The sequence below is a fragment of the Oncorhynchus mykiss genome, chromosome 6 (genome assembly GCF_057628025.1).
Source record: "Oncorhynchus mykiss isolate SJ-2025 chromosome 6, ASM5762802v1, whole genome shotgun sequence".
Lineage (NCBI taxonomy): Eukaryota > Metazoa > Chordata > Actinopteri > Salmoniformes > Salmonidae > Oncorhynchus > Oncorhynchus mykiss.
In genome coordinates this window covers 24,721,170-24,738,111 of record NC_143027.1, presented here as the reverse complement: position 1 = coordinate 24,738,111, position 16,942 = coordinate 24,721,170, and the positions used below count along the sequence as shown (strand labels likewise).

Sequence of the window (16,942 nt, the reverse complement as noted above, 5' to 3'; positions counted from 1 at the left end):
TGAAGGAGTGGTGGAGTCCAGTTTGAGGTGGCTGTGTTGAATCTAACCTGGTTTAAGGAACTGCTCCATATAAAGGAATGACCTGTCTTTTAAGAGTGTCATCATCTATCTTCAACACAGTACTGTAACTGTCGGCTGTTTCCTTCGACTGTTTCAGAAGGTCTCCCCTGGAGGAAACCTGGACCAACATCCAGGGGGAGGTTTAAGATCAGAAAAGCAGAAAAACAATATTCATGCCTTTTTTTAAATTGATGAATATATTAATGTTACTCCATAGATATCCTGTGGCTATGGGCTGGTGCATAGCTCATTTGGGGATTGGCCATTTGAATAATGTTTTGTGTATTCATACATTGTCCCTGTCCGCCTTGATGATATTATTCTCATGCTTACCGTTTATGATGTCTGTAATTTCATAGTTGGTAGATATAGAAAACACCCTTCTTGTTAAAAAAAGGTATCTTGATAAAGTAATGCATATTAATGAGACTACATCTCAGTAGTACAGATGCATTGCATTGCCTACCAGAACGATAAAGGTGGGAGGACTTCCGTCCTCATGCTAATTGTCATTGTGAAAGTTATTCACAGACATCAAAGCCCTGAGTCATTAGTGAATGCATTTTTACCTGTAGAAACACATTCACATAACTTTTTTCAATGTATCAATTTAACATTGACAGAAGTGTCCCTAAAAGTTAGCTCCTTAATTGTTTGCATAAGGGAGCTTGCCAGGTCCAAAACTGCCCCAATCGTGATTGTATCACAGTTATAACGACCACTGAAAATACATGAAATAATCTGAATGTAACATTTAGTTTTTTTTTTGTAACCTTCAGATATTTAATGGATAATAATGCATTTTCCTTCAGTCTATTATGTTTATGTAACAAATACACTGTAAACATGTACTTTAGAATATTGTGTTTTCTCATAAATATGCCATTTTTTTATTGATGTTGAAGAAAAAAAACTGTAAATAACAATGAAAAAGGAAAACATTTGTACTTGTAAAGTAGTTGTGTTTTCATTGGATTTTTTCAGCCTAATTGTAATAAAGTGTTTTGTTTTTATACACAATATCTGGTCTGACCTAAGTAGTGATAATCATATCTTTACGTTGTAAGTTTGAGCCATGTAGCCTGAAGAAAGGTTGTGATTGTGTCTCTGGCACCCTACGTTATCTCCCAAGACAGGCAGTATTACCACTGCACTGGATAACCTATCTATCTATAGTGGCAACCAGCTAATATGTTCATTACATACAGTGCATTCAGAAAGTATTCAGACCCCTTGACTTTTTCCACATTGTTACGTTGTTACAGCCTTATTCTAAAATGTATTAAATTGTCGTCGTCCCCCCCCAATCTACAGATTGTCAAAAACAGGTTTGTAGATAAAAAATAAAACAATGTACTAAAATAAAATACTGATCACATTTAAAACTATTCAGACCCTTTACTCAGTACTTTGTTGAAGCACCTTTGGCAGCGACTACAGCCTCGAGTCTTCTTGGGTATGTATTTGTGGAGTTTCTCCCATTTTTCTCTGCAGATCCTCTCAAGTTCTGTCAGACTGGATGGGGAGCGTCGCTGCACAGTTTTTTTCAGGTCTCTCTAGAGATGTTCGATCGGGTTCAGGTCCGGGCTCTGGCTGGGCCATTGATGGACATTTAGAGACTTGTCCCGAATCCACTCCTGCACTGCCTTGGCTGTGTGCATCGGGTCATTGTTCTTTTGGAAGGTGAACCTCTGGAGCAGGTTTTCATCAAGGATCTCTGTACTTTGCTCCGTTCATCTTTCCCAGGATCCTGACTAGTCTCCCAGTAACCGCTGCTGAAAATAATTCCTAACGCATGATGCTGCCACAACCATGCTTCACCTTAGGGATGGTGCCAGGTTTCCTCCAGATGTGAAGCTTGGCATTCAGGCAAGGAGTTAAATCTCGGTATCATCAGATCAGAGAATATTGTTTCTCATGGTTTGTTTCTCATGTCTTTAAGTGCCTTTTGGCAAACTCAAAGCGGGCTGTCGAGCCTTTTACTGAGTTGCTTCCGTCTGGCCACTCTACCATAAAGGCCTGATTGGTGGAGTGCTGCAGAGATGGTTGTCCTTCTGGAAGGTTCTCCCATCTTCACAGAGGAACTCAGGAGCTCGGTCAGAGTGACCATTGGGTTATTGGTCACCTCCCTGACCAAGGCCCTTCTCCCCCGATTGCTCAGTTTGGCCGGGCAGCTCTAGGAAGTCTGTGGTCCCAAACTTGTTCCTTAAGAATGGAGGCCACTGTGTTCTTGGGGACCTTCAATGCTGCAGACATTTTTTGATACCCTTCCCCCAGGTCTGTGTTTCTTTCCAAATCATGTCCAATCAATTGAATTTACCACAAGACTCCGAACAAGTTGTAGAAACATCTCAAGGATGATCAATGGAAACAGGATGCACCTGAGCTCAATTTTGAGTCTCATAGCAAAGGGTCTCAATAATTATTTAAATAAGGTAATTGTTTTTATTCTTAATAAATTTGCTAAAATGTTCTACACTTTTCGCTTTGTCATGAGGTGTTTTGTGTAGCTTAATGAGAGGAAAACGTAACAATGTGGAAAAAGTCAAGTGGTCTGAATACTTTCCGGATGCACTGTAAGTTTACTATTTATAACACATTTCCTGTGATATAACCGTTGGGAAATAATGGGTACTACTACCGTATAATAGGTTAAATCAAAAAATGGAATATGCTGCAAAAGCCTTTCTCAGTGTTTTAGTCATGAGGGAGAAAAGAAAGCTCTCAACAGCGCTGTCTGTTTCCCCCTGCTGGCTGCTGACAGTGGCAGATATATCAGAAGAGAACACATTTATTTGAGCAGGAGGGCAGAGATTCAGGCCTAAAGCCACTCAGAAGATCCTAGATCACTGGATCAGAGGGCATGTCACACAGTGTCAGAAGAGTCAGACTGTGTAGAAGGGCTATACACACCACTATAGTTAATGTTGCTATCACTGCTAACATTTAAAAGACCAGTATTGTAATCTGGTCTGTTAACGGGAGCACATAAGAAGACAAAGGCCAATTTAATGCAATGAATGACGTTTAATAAATTGTCTTAAGTTACTTGGTCTTTAAGGACTGTTTGAAGGGCTTGAACAGGCCTTTGGAGATGGCAGAAAACATCATGACGAGAAGTGGACGTTTGTGAGGCGTCTCCTGTTGGGAGCTGGCGGGGAGATCCTTTGGCAGTGCAGACATGGCAGCATGTGGCACTATGCTGGGCACTACAGAAGAGAGAGAGAGTTGACATGCACTTTAATCTAGAAATTATGTAATATATGTTACAACTCAACATAATTGACACTGATAAATGAGAACCAACAGCTTGAGTTTTGGAGAATATAATTACTTTTACATAAGAGATGACTACTGATTGCGTATATAACCTTTGTAAGGTTATTTTGAAATGGCATTTCTTTGTACACCAATATCTCAAACAGACAATGTCCTGTCGTGTGAAGGTGGCAGGGAAGTCAGGCGCAGGAGAGTCAAACGGAGTGTAAAATGGAGTCTTTTAATAAATGTCCAAGTAACATGCTCCATAACACTAAATAGAAAAATTAATATAAACAAATATGGGTACGAAAACCCGTCGCGCACCTATACAAAAAACACTACACTGACAATAAACAATCTCTGACAAAGACATGAGGGGAAACAGAGGGTTAAATACACAACAGGTAATGAATGGGATTGAAAACAGGTGTGTGGGAAGACAAGACAAAACCAATAGAAAATGAAAAATGGATCAATGATGGCTAGAAGACCGGTGACGTCGAACGCCGAGCACCGCCCGAACAAGGAGAGGCAACGACTTCGGTAGAAGTCGTGACAGGTCTGTACTTGTTCTGATTCAGAGCGGTGGGAATCCTTGTTCCCTTTCTTGAATAGCTAAGTATTTAAAGAGAAAAACATGTTTTAAAAAATGTCACAGCTGAACAACCTCATGATGATAACAATCACACCTACCACACCAGCACAACAACATTTATGATTGGTTTTGGAATGAACGGATGGTTTTATAATTTTTACACTGAATTGCATTGTTTACTCACATTATCTCCCACAACTGTTCATTTAAATATGTTTGCTGTACCTTTAAGTTGCTTGTCAGCCTGACCAGCCTTTGTAGAAAATATCATTTCCCGCTGCTACCCCTCACATCCTCAGCCAGTGGAAGAGCCTTAGGCCCGGTGGTTTTGACTGATGTTCTTGAGGCTGCCCTCAATGCCTCATTACATCTGTGGAGAAGCGCTTCACTCAAAGACTAGACAAGAATCCTATCAAATGAAGAGTCCTGAGTCGACACGGCCTGTTGGAGGATTTTCTCCGAGCCAAACTCCCCCAACAGATTTTTATAGACGACTCTGTAGACTTTATGAATCCTCAAGTTCTCTGGATAGGCTCGTGTCTCAGAGCAGCCTGACCATGCACAGAAGACCTCCATAACTTTGGTGATCAGGTCTTGTGACTTGCGTGTGACGTCAACTGGGTAATCTTCTGCTGGGGTTTGGATTTCTGTTAGAATTCTCACCACTAACATGCTGATGAGGCCGGTGAAGTCATCATCACTGCCCAAGTTATCAGAGGATGGGTTTGGAAGTGTGACATCTTTGACCATGTCTGGGCTGGTCCCTGACAATGTTTTGAGCTACACCAGAATGACTGGTGGTATCTACTTCCTCTCCATCAATGTTGGCCTTTAAGATTTGTGCTGCATTGGAGGTCTCGCTTGTTACCATAATGATGCCAGAAGGAGACATCCTCTACTTTCTGCATCAGAATTCACAGAGTACATGACCTGGCTTACCATAACTTTGGTAAAGAGACTGACTGTGTCACTAAATACTGATGAAGAAGAAGAGCATGAAATGCTATCTTCAGACACTCTAGCCAACACCTTGGCCCCCTGAGCCAAACTCATTGAAGTTGAATAGGGCACAAAACTAGGAAGCGGGAGGCACTTAATAAGCTCCTCTACAAACAGCTGAACCAGCTCGTAAGTTGTGGGCTTCCCAACCTTGTCATTCCTCTTTAGCTTCGAAAGGATGGTATCAGATGCACTCTTTCCAGCCGCCACTGTCAGTTCCAGAGGGGTCAAGTTTCTATCAGAAATGATGCGGTTGACTTGGTGGCTGAGATCACGGGAGAGAGCGCCAATCCTACCCTGAGATATGATCTCCTCCAGTCTAGCTATTGCATCTATTAGATCAGGGTGAGATGTAACCTGCCCTTCTGCCTCTGGATATACTTTCTTCATGATGGTATCGGCTGTGGCAAACATGCTTGTTCTGGCATCACACACCATTGTTTTTGGCTTAGTAGATTCGCTCATGTCAATGACTGAGCATCTTACAATGGGCTGAGCAGGACTCTAGGGTAACTCAGAAGGAATGGGAGTGCCAGGGAGTGCAAATTCCCACTCTGTCTTCTGTGATTTGGCAGTTGAGAATGACAACGAGGAGGAAGACCGCAGTGACTCTTGATAGACCAATTCCTCGCCACATTCGCTGCTTATCTTCTCCAGCATAGTTCCAACCACTTTATCTATTTGTGAAAGCTGTCCTGCAGCCACCATTTGACAGTTCTTTCTGAATGGAAACCAGAATATGGCTGAGGGTATTTTTGGCTTGAGCCTTCGTTGCTTTGGCTTGTCTTTGCAATGAGAAATAATTCCTCATCTTTGCCTTCACATTGTGGTAAATAGTCTTTGCAGTTATCCAGATTTTCTTCTCAGATACTTCCACACCAGTCTGGGGGCTTACAGCTGCAGTATGTGTGGCTTCTGAGGGTTTCTCATCACTCAGTTGAAGCATAGAGTCTGCCTGCCATAGAGTAGTAGGAGACTCTGTGAGCAGGAAAATGCTCATCATATCATTTGCAATTGATCCAATACTTTCAATAGCAACTGAATCTGTATGCTTCGAGGAAATGGTGGATAATGCTGGCGACATCTGAGAATCTGTCTGGCTTGAACAGACTTCGCTGGGGAAGAGATTGACAGATTTGATCAGTATTTTTCTGACTTTGTTGGTTGTCTTCTTCTGAAACACTTCACTCAAAAGCTGCTCAATGACTGAGGCTGGAGTAACACTGACTCCCTCCAATGATGAGGAACTGGACACAGGCATGTCTTCTAGTTAAGACATGATACCATCCAAAAAGTCACAGACTTCAAAGGAGTTGTAAGAGGAACTCTACAACACTGGACGTTGATTCCAAATCTGCCATCTCGGACCTATACACAGTCACAATCTGAGATAAGACCTCGTTGGTGCAGGGCTCCAGGTTTGGATCACAGAGAACCAGTAAAGGTTGGGAGTTCTCACTCTGCCATTTGCGGAGAGTTGTGTGACCTCTTGCAGTATGGCCTCACTCTTACTGAGTAGAGGAGAGTTCTGACCATGAGTACAATCTGCTCTGGTCTCAAATGGTTTCTCTTCTACAGAGCCAGATGAATCATGTCCACTAGGAACAGCAGATGAACTGCATTCTGCTATGGGTGATTCACTCCTACTTGCTGAAGATGAGTTCAGGGTTGAACCAGGCAGAACACTGGAGTCAGTGTGCTCCAGAAGTTGTTCCCTTTGGAATGCAGCTTCACCCGTTCTGTGAAATAATTATTTTATCTTTGCCTGGAGCCTGTTGCAGAGTCTACGAGACGTGTGAAAGGGTCCGCTTTGGCATAATATGGCTGAGGGTCTTTTGCGGATCTCTCTTAGCTTGTTGGCTAATGCCTCACAATGCCTCACAATTATATTTGCGGATCTATCTGGTTGGCTTATCTAATTCACAATGCCTTTTTGGCGCCTCCGAATCCGAATCCATACTGTATGGGCCCATCAAGCAGTAAATGAATGGGAATGTTCAACCAAACCAGGTGGACCCTGGGGTCCCATCTCACTAGAATCTCACTCACAGCCTTTGGTCTTGAACTTGTCACTTGACAGAATGTCAAGGTTTTTCACCAATGCCTTGCAAGAGTTCAGCTCCTTTGGGAAAGAAGAGTCTTCATCGTCCAGTTGCTCCACTGCAAGGTCACTGCCAACATTTTAACTTTCACAGCCACTTCTTTTTTATTTATTTTTAACCTTTATTTAACTCCTTCCATTTCAATATTATCGCTTGAACAGTGCTCCTTGGGATGTTTAAAGCTTGGGAAATCTTTTTGTATCCAAATCCGGCTTTAAACTTCTTCACAACAGTATCTCGAACCTGCCTGGTGTGTTCCTTGTTCTTCATGATGCTCTCTGCGCTTTTGACGGACCTCTGAGACTATCACAGTGCAGGTGCATTTATACGGAGACTTGATTACACACAGGTGGATTGTATTTATCATCATTAGTCATTTAGGTCAACATTGGATCATTCAGAGATCCTCACTGAACTTCTGGAGAGAGTTTGCTGCACTGAAAGTAAAGGGGCTGAATAATTTTGCACGGACAATTTTTCAGTTTTTAATTTGTTAAAAAAGTTTGAAATATCCAATAAATGTCGTTCCACTTCATGATTGTGTCCCACTTGTTGTTGATTCTTCACAAAAAAAGACAGTTTTATATCTTTATGTTTGAAGCCTGAAATGTGGCAAAAGGTCGCAAAGTTCAAGGGGGCCGAATACTTTCGCAAGGCACTGTATACATTGCCTAAGGCTGCAGTGCTATACTCCATGGAGACAGTGCTCAATGTTCATTTTACATGATGGATATATATTACTCCATTTCATACAATCAATCATCAATCAATCAGTACAATTTATTTATAAAGCCCTTTTTACATCAGCAGATGTCACAAAGTGCTTATTCAGACACCCAGCTTAAAACCTCAAATAGCATGCAATGCAGATTTAGAAGCACGGTGGCTAGGAAAAACTCTCTAGAAAAACAGGAACCTAGGAAGAAACCTAGAGAGGAACCAGACTGAGGGGTGGCTAGTCCTCTTCTGGCTGTGCCGGTGGAGATTATAAGCGTACATGGCCAATAAGGCCAGATCGTTCTTCAAGTACTGTAGTTCAAACATTCTTCATAGATGACTAGCAGAGTCAACAAAATAATGTGGTTACAGAGGGTGCAACAGGTCAGCACCTCCGGAGTAATTATCAGTTGGCTTTTCACAGCCGAACATTCAGAGGTCGAGACAGCAGGTGTGTGTGTGTGTGAGAGTGAGTGAGTGAGTGAGTGAGGTGGGGGAGAGAGAGAGTGAAGATCGAAACAGCAGGTCCATGACAAGGTATCATGTCTGGAGAACACACTTGCCTCTTCATGTGATACATGATGTTTGGCTGTGCTGTGCTAAGTGTTATCTATTGGGTTTGGTGATTGTTCTGTGTGAAGCCGTATTCTGCATTGCATCATGGAATGTGATGTGAAATCCCTGGGCCTATGGCTGTTGAAGCTACTCCACTGCACTGCTGCTCCACTGCACTGCCCTTCTCCCCCGATTGCTCAGTTTGGCCTGGCGGCCAGCTCTAGGAAGAGTCTTTGTGGTTCCAAACTTCTTCCGTTTAAGAATGATGGAGGCCACTGTGTCCTTGGGGACCTTCAATATTGCAGAAATGTTTTGGTACCCTTCACCAAATCTGTGTCTTGACACAATCATGTCTCTGAGCTCTATGGACAATTCCTTCGACCTCATGGCTTGGTTTTTGCTCTGACATACACTGTCAACTTATATTTTCAACATATAGAAAACATATACAAAACATCTAGCTGCAGATAGCTAATTCTCCTCTATGTGTTTTCCCCTTGCTGCTAATAAGCTCTTTCCAATCGAACTAAATGATTAGACATCTGGTTATCTGACAGTCTATGCAGCAACTATTGTATTAGAGTCAAGCTGTGGTTATTTTATTTATTTTCCTAGACAAGTCAGTTCAGAACAAATTCTTATTTACAATGACAGCTTAGGAACAGTGGGTTAACTACCTTGTTCAGGAGCAGAACGTCATATTTTTACATGGTTAGCTCAGGGATCTGACCTAGCAACCTTTCAGTTACTGGCCCAACGCTCTAACCACAAGGCTACCTGCTGCCCCAAGTCCTGCCAACTCAAAAACTGCACAATAAATGTGTAACCAAGGGGGAACTAGTGCATTTCTCTGAGAAAAGCTGCTTCAGTTTTACCAATCTTCCAAAACACTTGAAATTCTTGTAAAATAATTTGAATTTATTTGATCAAATAGACTTTGAAAGGGTAGACATGCAGAAATTCCTCTTGTCAAGAGTCTGCAGCCTAGCAGGTTACAGGTTCTTCTTGGTGAAGCGCCTGAATGGCTTCATCATTGCTGAAAAGACCCTGACAATCAAGGATCGTTTTTTGACAGGCTGAGATATGGAGGGAGAAACCTCTCCAACAGGAGCTAGAAACACAAGAGAAATGGATGGGGTAAGAGAGAGAGAGAGAGAGAGATGCAGTATAGTAACATTGAAAAATAACAGTGCTATGAGTTTGGTAGGCATACCTATGTTTCTAACACACACCTAAACAAAACTACAATCTATAGCAGAGCTCTAAAATCCTTACCTATGCAATGTCCATCAGTAGAGGGAATCTCAGTCTGTTCCTGGACCGAATGGCAGTCCTTTTTGTTTCCTCTCTTGGAACGCTAACAGAAGAAAGGTCAAGAAAATGGTACAGAGAATAAATAAATAAATGGAACACTTCTGAATCCAAGGCAACAATTTAGTGATGAATAAAACATATATTTATTTCATGTATTTGTCTTATCATAGCCACATCAATAACATCAGCACCAATCTGGAACAAAAAACAAATGCTAACTCCATGCTATACCTTGAAGTTGATCCTGAGTTTGGTCATTGAAAAGCAAAGGAAGCTCCTTCTTGCTTTCTGCTCAGCCCCCCTCTCTGTCTCAGCCTGGTCTGATGGGTTTGTTGCAGCAGAAGCTGGTCTTGACGCCTCCTTGCATCCCTGTACCAGCTGCTGGGTCAAGGACTTTACCAGGACTCTGTCAAATGCAGGGTCCTGGGAGGAAATAGCTGCTTGCAGGGTGTTATAAGAGCCAAACTCCTCCATGAGGTTTTTATGTACACCTCTGAACACCCTTTGGATGTTCAGGTTCTGGGAATATGCCTTTGTCCTGGAGAATCTGGATGCAGCACAGAACTCAGACAGGACTTGTCTGATGAGTTGCTGAGCTGTTTCTGTCAGATCTGCTGCCTGTTGGGAGGGTCCATCTAGGGCTGAGGGTCTGATCTCCGATAGCAACCTTATCACCAGTATGGTGACAAAACAGATGCCATCATCTTTGCTGGAGTCCATCAAGTACTGCAGTGGGAATGCAGTGGCACTGCTGATATCCGGGGGGATTAAGAGCTCCCTCAGATGGCCAGAGCTGCTGGGGATGCACACCTCCTTCTCTTCAATGTCAATCCCATTTCCCTTTGGTACCAAAGAGGTTCCCTTGCTGGTGAAAGACGGGGTGGAGGATCGAAAAGAGGCTTTAGCACTCGGTGGTCGACTGCTGTCAGTCATTGGACTGTTACGATGCAGGGGTTCATCTATGTGTGCCATCATCTTTGTCTTTATGTCACTTGAAGAAATATCTGGCATTTTAGAGACCCTGGTGTCGATGCAGGAGCTCCTGACGATGGGGCAGGTCAGATCAAAAGGCACTTCGTCAGGGATGGGAGTGCCAGGGAGGTTGATCTCTAACTCACACTCTGACCTAGGACCCTTTGAAGAGCTGGACAAGGAACTACGACCATTTAAAGAAGTGGACAAAGATGAACAGGTTCTAGGGATGTCTTGGCAGACTTGTTCACTGTCATCCTCACTTTTCTCAACCTCCTTCAGCATAGTTCCTACCATATCATTGATCTGAAGGAGCTCCCTGGAATCCTTCATTCGCCCTAAGTTTGAGATTTCACTCTGGATAGCAACCAGGATTTCCCCAAGGGTCTCTTTGGAAGAAGCATTTTCTGTCCTTTCGGATCCGGATGGCTTCAGCCCTGTGAAGAAATCCTTAAGTGTGTTCTTCATACTGACGCAGATGGTCTTAGCTGTTGACCAAAGCTTCTCCTCTGATATTTTAACACTCAATTCAGTATCATCCATTTGGGAGCCCCCGTGGGAGCACTGCGAAACTCTCCCACTTCTTTCCAGTAGCACAGTGTCAGTGGACTCATTTTTCTGGAAAATAGTCGCCATTCCTTTGACAAAGGTTTCCACTAATCCAGAGGCTGTATTCTCAGAGGACATGGAGGACATGGATTCTGAAAGGACATGGATCTCTGATGGTGAGCTAGATGATAAGCCAGCCTGCAGACTTTTCTGAAGACCAGTATGGCTGATCTGTGTGATAAAGGAATGACTGGATCTCATCAGCACTTTACTCACTGCCTCTTCTGCCTGAGTCTGGAAGTCATTGCTAGAGAGCTTCTTAATGCTCTGAATCAGACTAGTAGAGGACTCTGTGTTTCTGACACTCTCTTCTGAGCTCAGTTGAGAATATTGAGTACTCACGCTCAAGTCTTCATTGGGTGAGGGTGACTGGGAAATAGTATAGTCATCGAGCTTTGATAGGACACCATCAACAAACCAACAAGCCTCTAGGGACTCATCAGATGAACTGACAACGGCCAAGGATTTACTCTCCACTTTTGATAACTCTGACTTGTAGATGGAAAAAACACTGCTAAGAACTTCTTGAGTACTGGTATCCAGATTGGAGCGACAGAGAGCTGGTATTGGTTGGCTCTCTCTGGGAACTCTACTAAGTTCGGTGCTGGGTAACTGGACCTCAACAGTTGAAACAGTTGCCTTTTCCAGGGTGTCTGAAGACTCCTGAAGAGAAGCATCCTTAGCCACACCTTCTTCTCGAGTGGATAGAGTTAAAAGGTCCCTCAGCTTTGCTCGTATACGGCCGTAGAGTGTGCGTGCTAGAGAGAAGGTTATCATCTGTGAAGATCCTGTTTTGTGGTCATTTACAGGAACTGGCCAATCAACGGCTTCACATGTGCCTTCAAATGATGCTATCGTCTCCATGCCTCCCACAAATGCCTTAACAATCACTGTGGCAGTGGAGGTTACAGATGTCAGGGCTGTGCAGCTGGTATTCAGGGGGGCTTCAGTAAGGCTAGGAGCAGCACTAGAAGGCCTAGAGGAAGGAGCCATGCCAGAAGAGCTGCTGACTTTCCTTGTAAGGATGGTGCTCACCGCCTTCAGGGCTTTAGACTGAAAGTCGGGGCTAGAGAGGGTCTGAAGCTTTCTGGCCACCACACTGGTAGAGGATCCAGTCTCTTTGAGAAAGTGAGTGGTCCCTTCTTTCCCAGATGGACACTCAACATCAAGGTCACATTGAAGATTGGTCAGAAATTTAGACCCCAAGATTGTCATCTTCTTGGCCAGATCCAATAGGATGTTGAAGTCCTGTGCCATTTTGTCCATTGTGCCGACAATGGCATCCAGCACATCATCGGTCACAGGGTCCATGAGGGGCTCGATAAACCCTAACCACTCTGGCTCAGACGTTTGGCTCTGTAGCTCGGCCAGGATCTGCACCGAGGCTACCCGAATGACCTCCTTGCCTGCTGCTATGTCCTGACTGTCCATAGGGGGGCAACTCCCCGGGCTGGCCTGAATGGCCACTGAGAGGCCAGAGTTAAGCTGGTGTACCACCTCCCCCACGATAGCACAGCTCAACTCGGAGGATGTGGGGTTGGAGTGACCCTCAACCAGGGATATCAGGAGGCTCTCTTCCGTTACCCCAAAAAGAGCCTTCAGAGGCTCCTCCATGAGTGGAGCCTCTCTAGTTGCAGGCAAGCTCTGAAATGAGGTCTGGGACCTTGAAGATAAACACACAATCACCACTTATGCCATGCAAATGTGACCAACTGTCACACCCTGACCATAGTTTGCTTTGTATGTTCCTATGTTTTGTTTGGTCAGGGTGTGATCTGAGTGGGCATTCTATGTTGTGTGTCTAGTTTGTCTGTTTCTGTGTTTGGCCTGATATCGTTCTCAATCAGAGGCAGGTGTTAGTCATTGTCTCTGATTGGGAACCATATTTAGGTAGCCTGTTTGGTGTTGGGGTTTGTGGGTATTGTTCATGTCTTTGTGTTTGTTACACCAGATAGGGCTGTTTTCGGTTTCACGGTTCTTGTTTTTGTATATTGTTCTATTTTCATCTTTATTAAAGACGTATCAAAATAACCACGCTGCGTTTTGGTCCGCCTCTCCTTCAACAGAAGAAACCTGTTACACCAACTGTATCTAATCTGGGTCATTAGTGAGCCTGAAAACCAAATTAGAGCAATGATGGATACTTCTCATACCACCGTAGTTCTAGAAGCCTAAAGCCAACTGACATGATTTTTTGCCTGATTTTTATGTTTGTATGACATCAGAATATGATTAATTCTGAAAGGCTGATCTATTTATTCATAGATGACTTTATGGCTTACCCAGTTAAAAATGACTTTCACCTGGACCCACCCCCTCAGTGGCAACATTTCTGACCAGAACTTAAAACTACAAGGTGTGAATTCCAAGTTAATAATTTATGATAAGTATGGGTCAGGTCTTGCAATTATTAAGTTGAAATATTGCTGTGAACATACCTCTTAGGCGAACAGCATGGTGATGAGGTTCTGCGAGTGGATTTTTGGCGGAACCCTGCACTGCCATTCCTCCTCCTCTCCTTAGTCCAGTAGTTCATCTCACTGATCAGCAGCCTTTTCTCTCTCTCATCCAGACTGCCTAAGGAATCCTCAGACCCTGTCAGAGAGCACTGGGATTCTGGGGAGGTTGCCCCACTCCTCAGGTTCACCCCCATGATACGAGCTAGCGCTGGTAGGAGAATGCGGAGGGCTGTCTGGGTCACGACTTTAACAATCTTCAGACACAGCGTGGAGAGCTGCTCGAATGTGAGCTATGGCCAACAAACAGAGGAATGTTTTTGTCAATCAAGTAATTCCATGACACCATTCCATATATAGGGCACAACTTTTGACCAGAACCTTATGTGGAGAGACTTACGTTATTTTTCATGCCATGCTGAATCACCCTCCATTGGCTAGAGAAAAGAAAAGAAAGGAAACATATTTTACCTGCACACTGGTGTTGAGTTAGTGGAGTCACTAGATAGCCATGTCAGGGAAAATAAAAGTGTATTTAATTAAGCTATTAGCAAGTACATGAGACATTTTGTTCTTGATTTACAGGAAGAGTTAGGGGTGTGGTTACAGTGATGTTAGGTGTAGTGTTTGAAATACCCTTTGTGGTTAGAAGGGGCACTATGACTATAAATTAAGAGTTGTTGTATGTGAGGTTGGAAAAAGACATGGGACTTGCTCATCAGTTAGACTCCTCAGGAAGGAGAGGAGGATTGGGGCACAGCATGTCTCAATCTTGAGAGAAGGCATTAGAGTCCTCTGAGCCTCCTTCTCCAGCTGCTCAATGATAGATCCCCTTTCCCGGAAACCACACCCGGGTGTCTGAGAAGACTCTGGGAAACCGCAAAGAGAAATCTAAAGTTGAATCTGAACTTGATCCCTAATTTCCTTCACCTTTAGTGATTTGATTGCACTGGACAGGTAAAAGCACATCTCTCTGCGTGCCTCCACTATATTGCTTTCACCTATATAGATACTATCTTCTCAGATTAGTGCTGATGAATTTGAACACAACCTGCACCCAACATGAAGTAATCTCAGACCTTCACCAATGCTGCTGTCCTCATCCACGGAAGTCTTCTTGGCACAGCCACCGGTCTTACGTTTAGCCTACATGACAACAGATTATAGGTCTCATAGCAGATCTAAGGTCAGTGTAGCGTCTCCTCCTAATGCTTTAAGGCTAGGATTTAGTGACAGTAAACTAATCCTAGATCTGTACCTAAGTAGGCAGAACATGTGTAGAGGACAGCATATTTCTTACCTTGCCTCCTGTCCTGTTCTTGTTGGTCTCATGTGTCTCTGTTTCATCCTTCATATTCTCCACAACCTTATTTTGGTCATCCGGGGGATCCTCCCATTTCACGCTCTGGTGGATAAATGAGAGGTCAATATCAGTCCTAGTTTGTGACTTTATGAAACAACTTATTCGCTCTTATTTTAAACAAAACGGCAATAGTGGTCAGATTTCAGTCCATTGATCAAACCAGTGAGACCTATTGCTGTGTTAGTGACCTACTATATTGTTAGTAATTTCTCCTCTAAACTCAAAATAGGCTAAATGAACCATACCTTGCTGTCATCTGACATGATGTGTAGCTTATTGTTGTAGGCTGTTTAGAGGAAATACTAATACCTCCTTTGAAAAAACGTCAGTGAACCATCGGCAAACAACTGAAGTGAATATGAACGTCCTTGAATTATGCCAAAGCATTGTTGAATACTCGATTCCGATTGGCTGAAGCCAGAGCATTCTCCAAAGATGTCATACACACATGATGTCACAATTAGGCTTAAGTCTAATGTCTATATGAATTGTCAATGTAATTAGAAAACAAATCAAAGCTTGTCAAAGTTCTGCCAAACGAAAATATGTCTATAAGTGCACGTTTTTGCGTTTAATTTATGGTTTATCATGCATCACCATGCACAAAAACGTAACTCGCTGCCATCCATTAGCTATAATTCTGAGGTTGCAAAGCTGCAGAACTAGGATGTGCAATAAATTATAACCACTTGCAGAATAATTTCAAATCAAAGATGTTCAAGGGGGTTTGAACTATTTCAGCACTGTGGAGCTGTCTGCTGCATAGAGCTGACACGTTTCTTGGCGTCAGGGGACCGTGCCATGGTGCTGAAACGGAGCAGGGCTCAGTTCTATGGATATCTCATGCGGATTTTCCTGCTAGCCTATGTATAACGATACTATAATCACATTATTTTCATCCATCCGCCAACACAAATGGCATGTCAACGTTTCCCAAATAATAATGCAATGAAGCCAAGCCGAGATGTATGGTTCTTCATCCAGAGGACGAAGCACCACTGTATCATCTAAAACCTTCAGAGAGATCCCTTAAAACTGTAGTGTAAATTCTCCACGGCTGTTATGGTAGCTAGGTTAATTTAGCGAGACATGGACAAATCCAACACATAGCGTTTCTACTGAGTCCTGCTTAGAGGTGACTGACCGTCATGTTGCAAGTTGTAATGACGCTTTTAAAACAAGAATAGTTATTTGTAATTGCTCTGGGAGCTAATTATTGCAGAGCCCAGCTACACATCCTGCTCGCTGGGCTCATTATGGACAGCCAATGAGCAGTTCAGGTGAAAAAGGATCCCTATAACATACATGATACTAGGATCCTGTAGCAACCTGCCGGCCTGCACAATCCTCCATGGCACGAATGCTACACGCGCAATATGTTATGCTAACATCCCACAACAATTCCCCAATTGGAATGACTTGCCTAAACTTCCAATCACACTTATTTTCTAATATCAACCATAGTTTCTGCACTTAAGGCAGACTTGCCATTAGAACAAGATGGAATTAGGACAACTGTAAAGCTCGTTAAACGTAGGCTAAAATGAACCTTACCTGGCTGTCGTCAGCCATTATGTGTAGCCCGTTAATTAAGGCTCTGCGCCTCTGATACTGCAGCTGTTCTGATAGGCTACTGTAGCAGTTCTGTAACTGTTAAATGACGTTTTCCTTAGTTACATTCCCAAATATTTTGTGTCATTTAACCTACCCTTTCTTCATCCATAATTGCATACAGTATTTTTTATATCTCGAAAAACTTGTCCTTGTCTGTGTTGTTTTCACTCATGTTGAGTTTACTGAGGACAATATTGCAGCCACTGACGAATTAAGAACTACATACCACGTCATGGAATGTTAGACCTTCATTAATATTGGGGGGGAAATATATTGATCAGATTACACAATTTCCCCATCAACCGTTTTCGATACAGCTAGGCCC

The 16,942-nt window shown here is 43.2% G+C and overlaps 1 protein-coding gene across 1 annotated transcript; it reads right to left on the bottom strand.

The window, feature by feature from the left end:
• Positions 1-9,281: 9,281 nt before the first annotated feature.
• Positions 9,282-16,575, bottom strand: LOC149982816 (uncharacterized). Its single transcript, XM_090239413.1, has 9 exons — positions 16,558-16,575; positions 14,941-15,045; positions 14,720-14,786; positions 14,356-14,509; positions 14,041-14,077; positions 13,623-13,933; positions 9,835-12,847; positions 9,565-9,646; positions 9,282-9,400 (listed from the first exon to the last, which is right to left on the bottom strand). Exons 1-9 carry the CDS (start codon positions 16,573-16,575, stop codon positions 9,282-9,284), a joined length of 3,906 nt encoding a protein of 1,301 aa, XP_090095539.1.
• Positions 16,576-16,942: the final 367 nt, after the last annotated feature.

Bases quoted from the DNA above. Each gene is read 5' to 3' on its own strand.
- LOC149982816 (XM_090239413.1), bottom strand. The intron at 14,787-14,940 runs GTAAGAAATATG...GTTGTCATGTAG, and splicing joins AGAACAGGACAGGAGGCAAG to GCTAAACGTAAGACCGGTGG. The intron at 14,510-14,719 runs GTCTGAGATTAC...GCGGTTTCCCAG, and splicing joins GGACAGCAGCATTGGTGAAG to AGTCTTCTCAGACACCCGGG.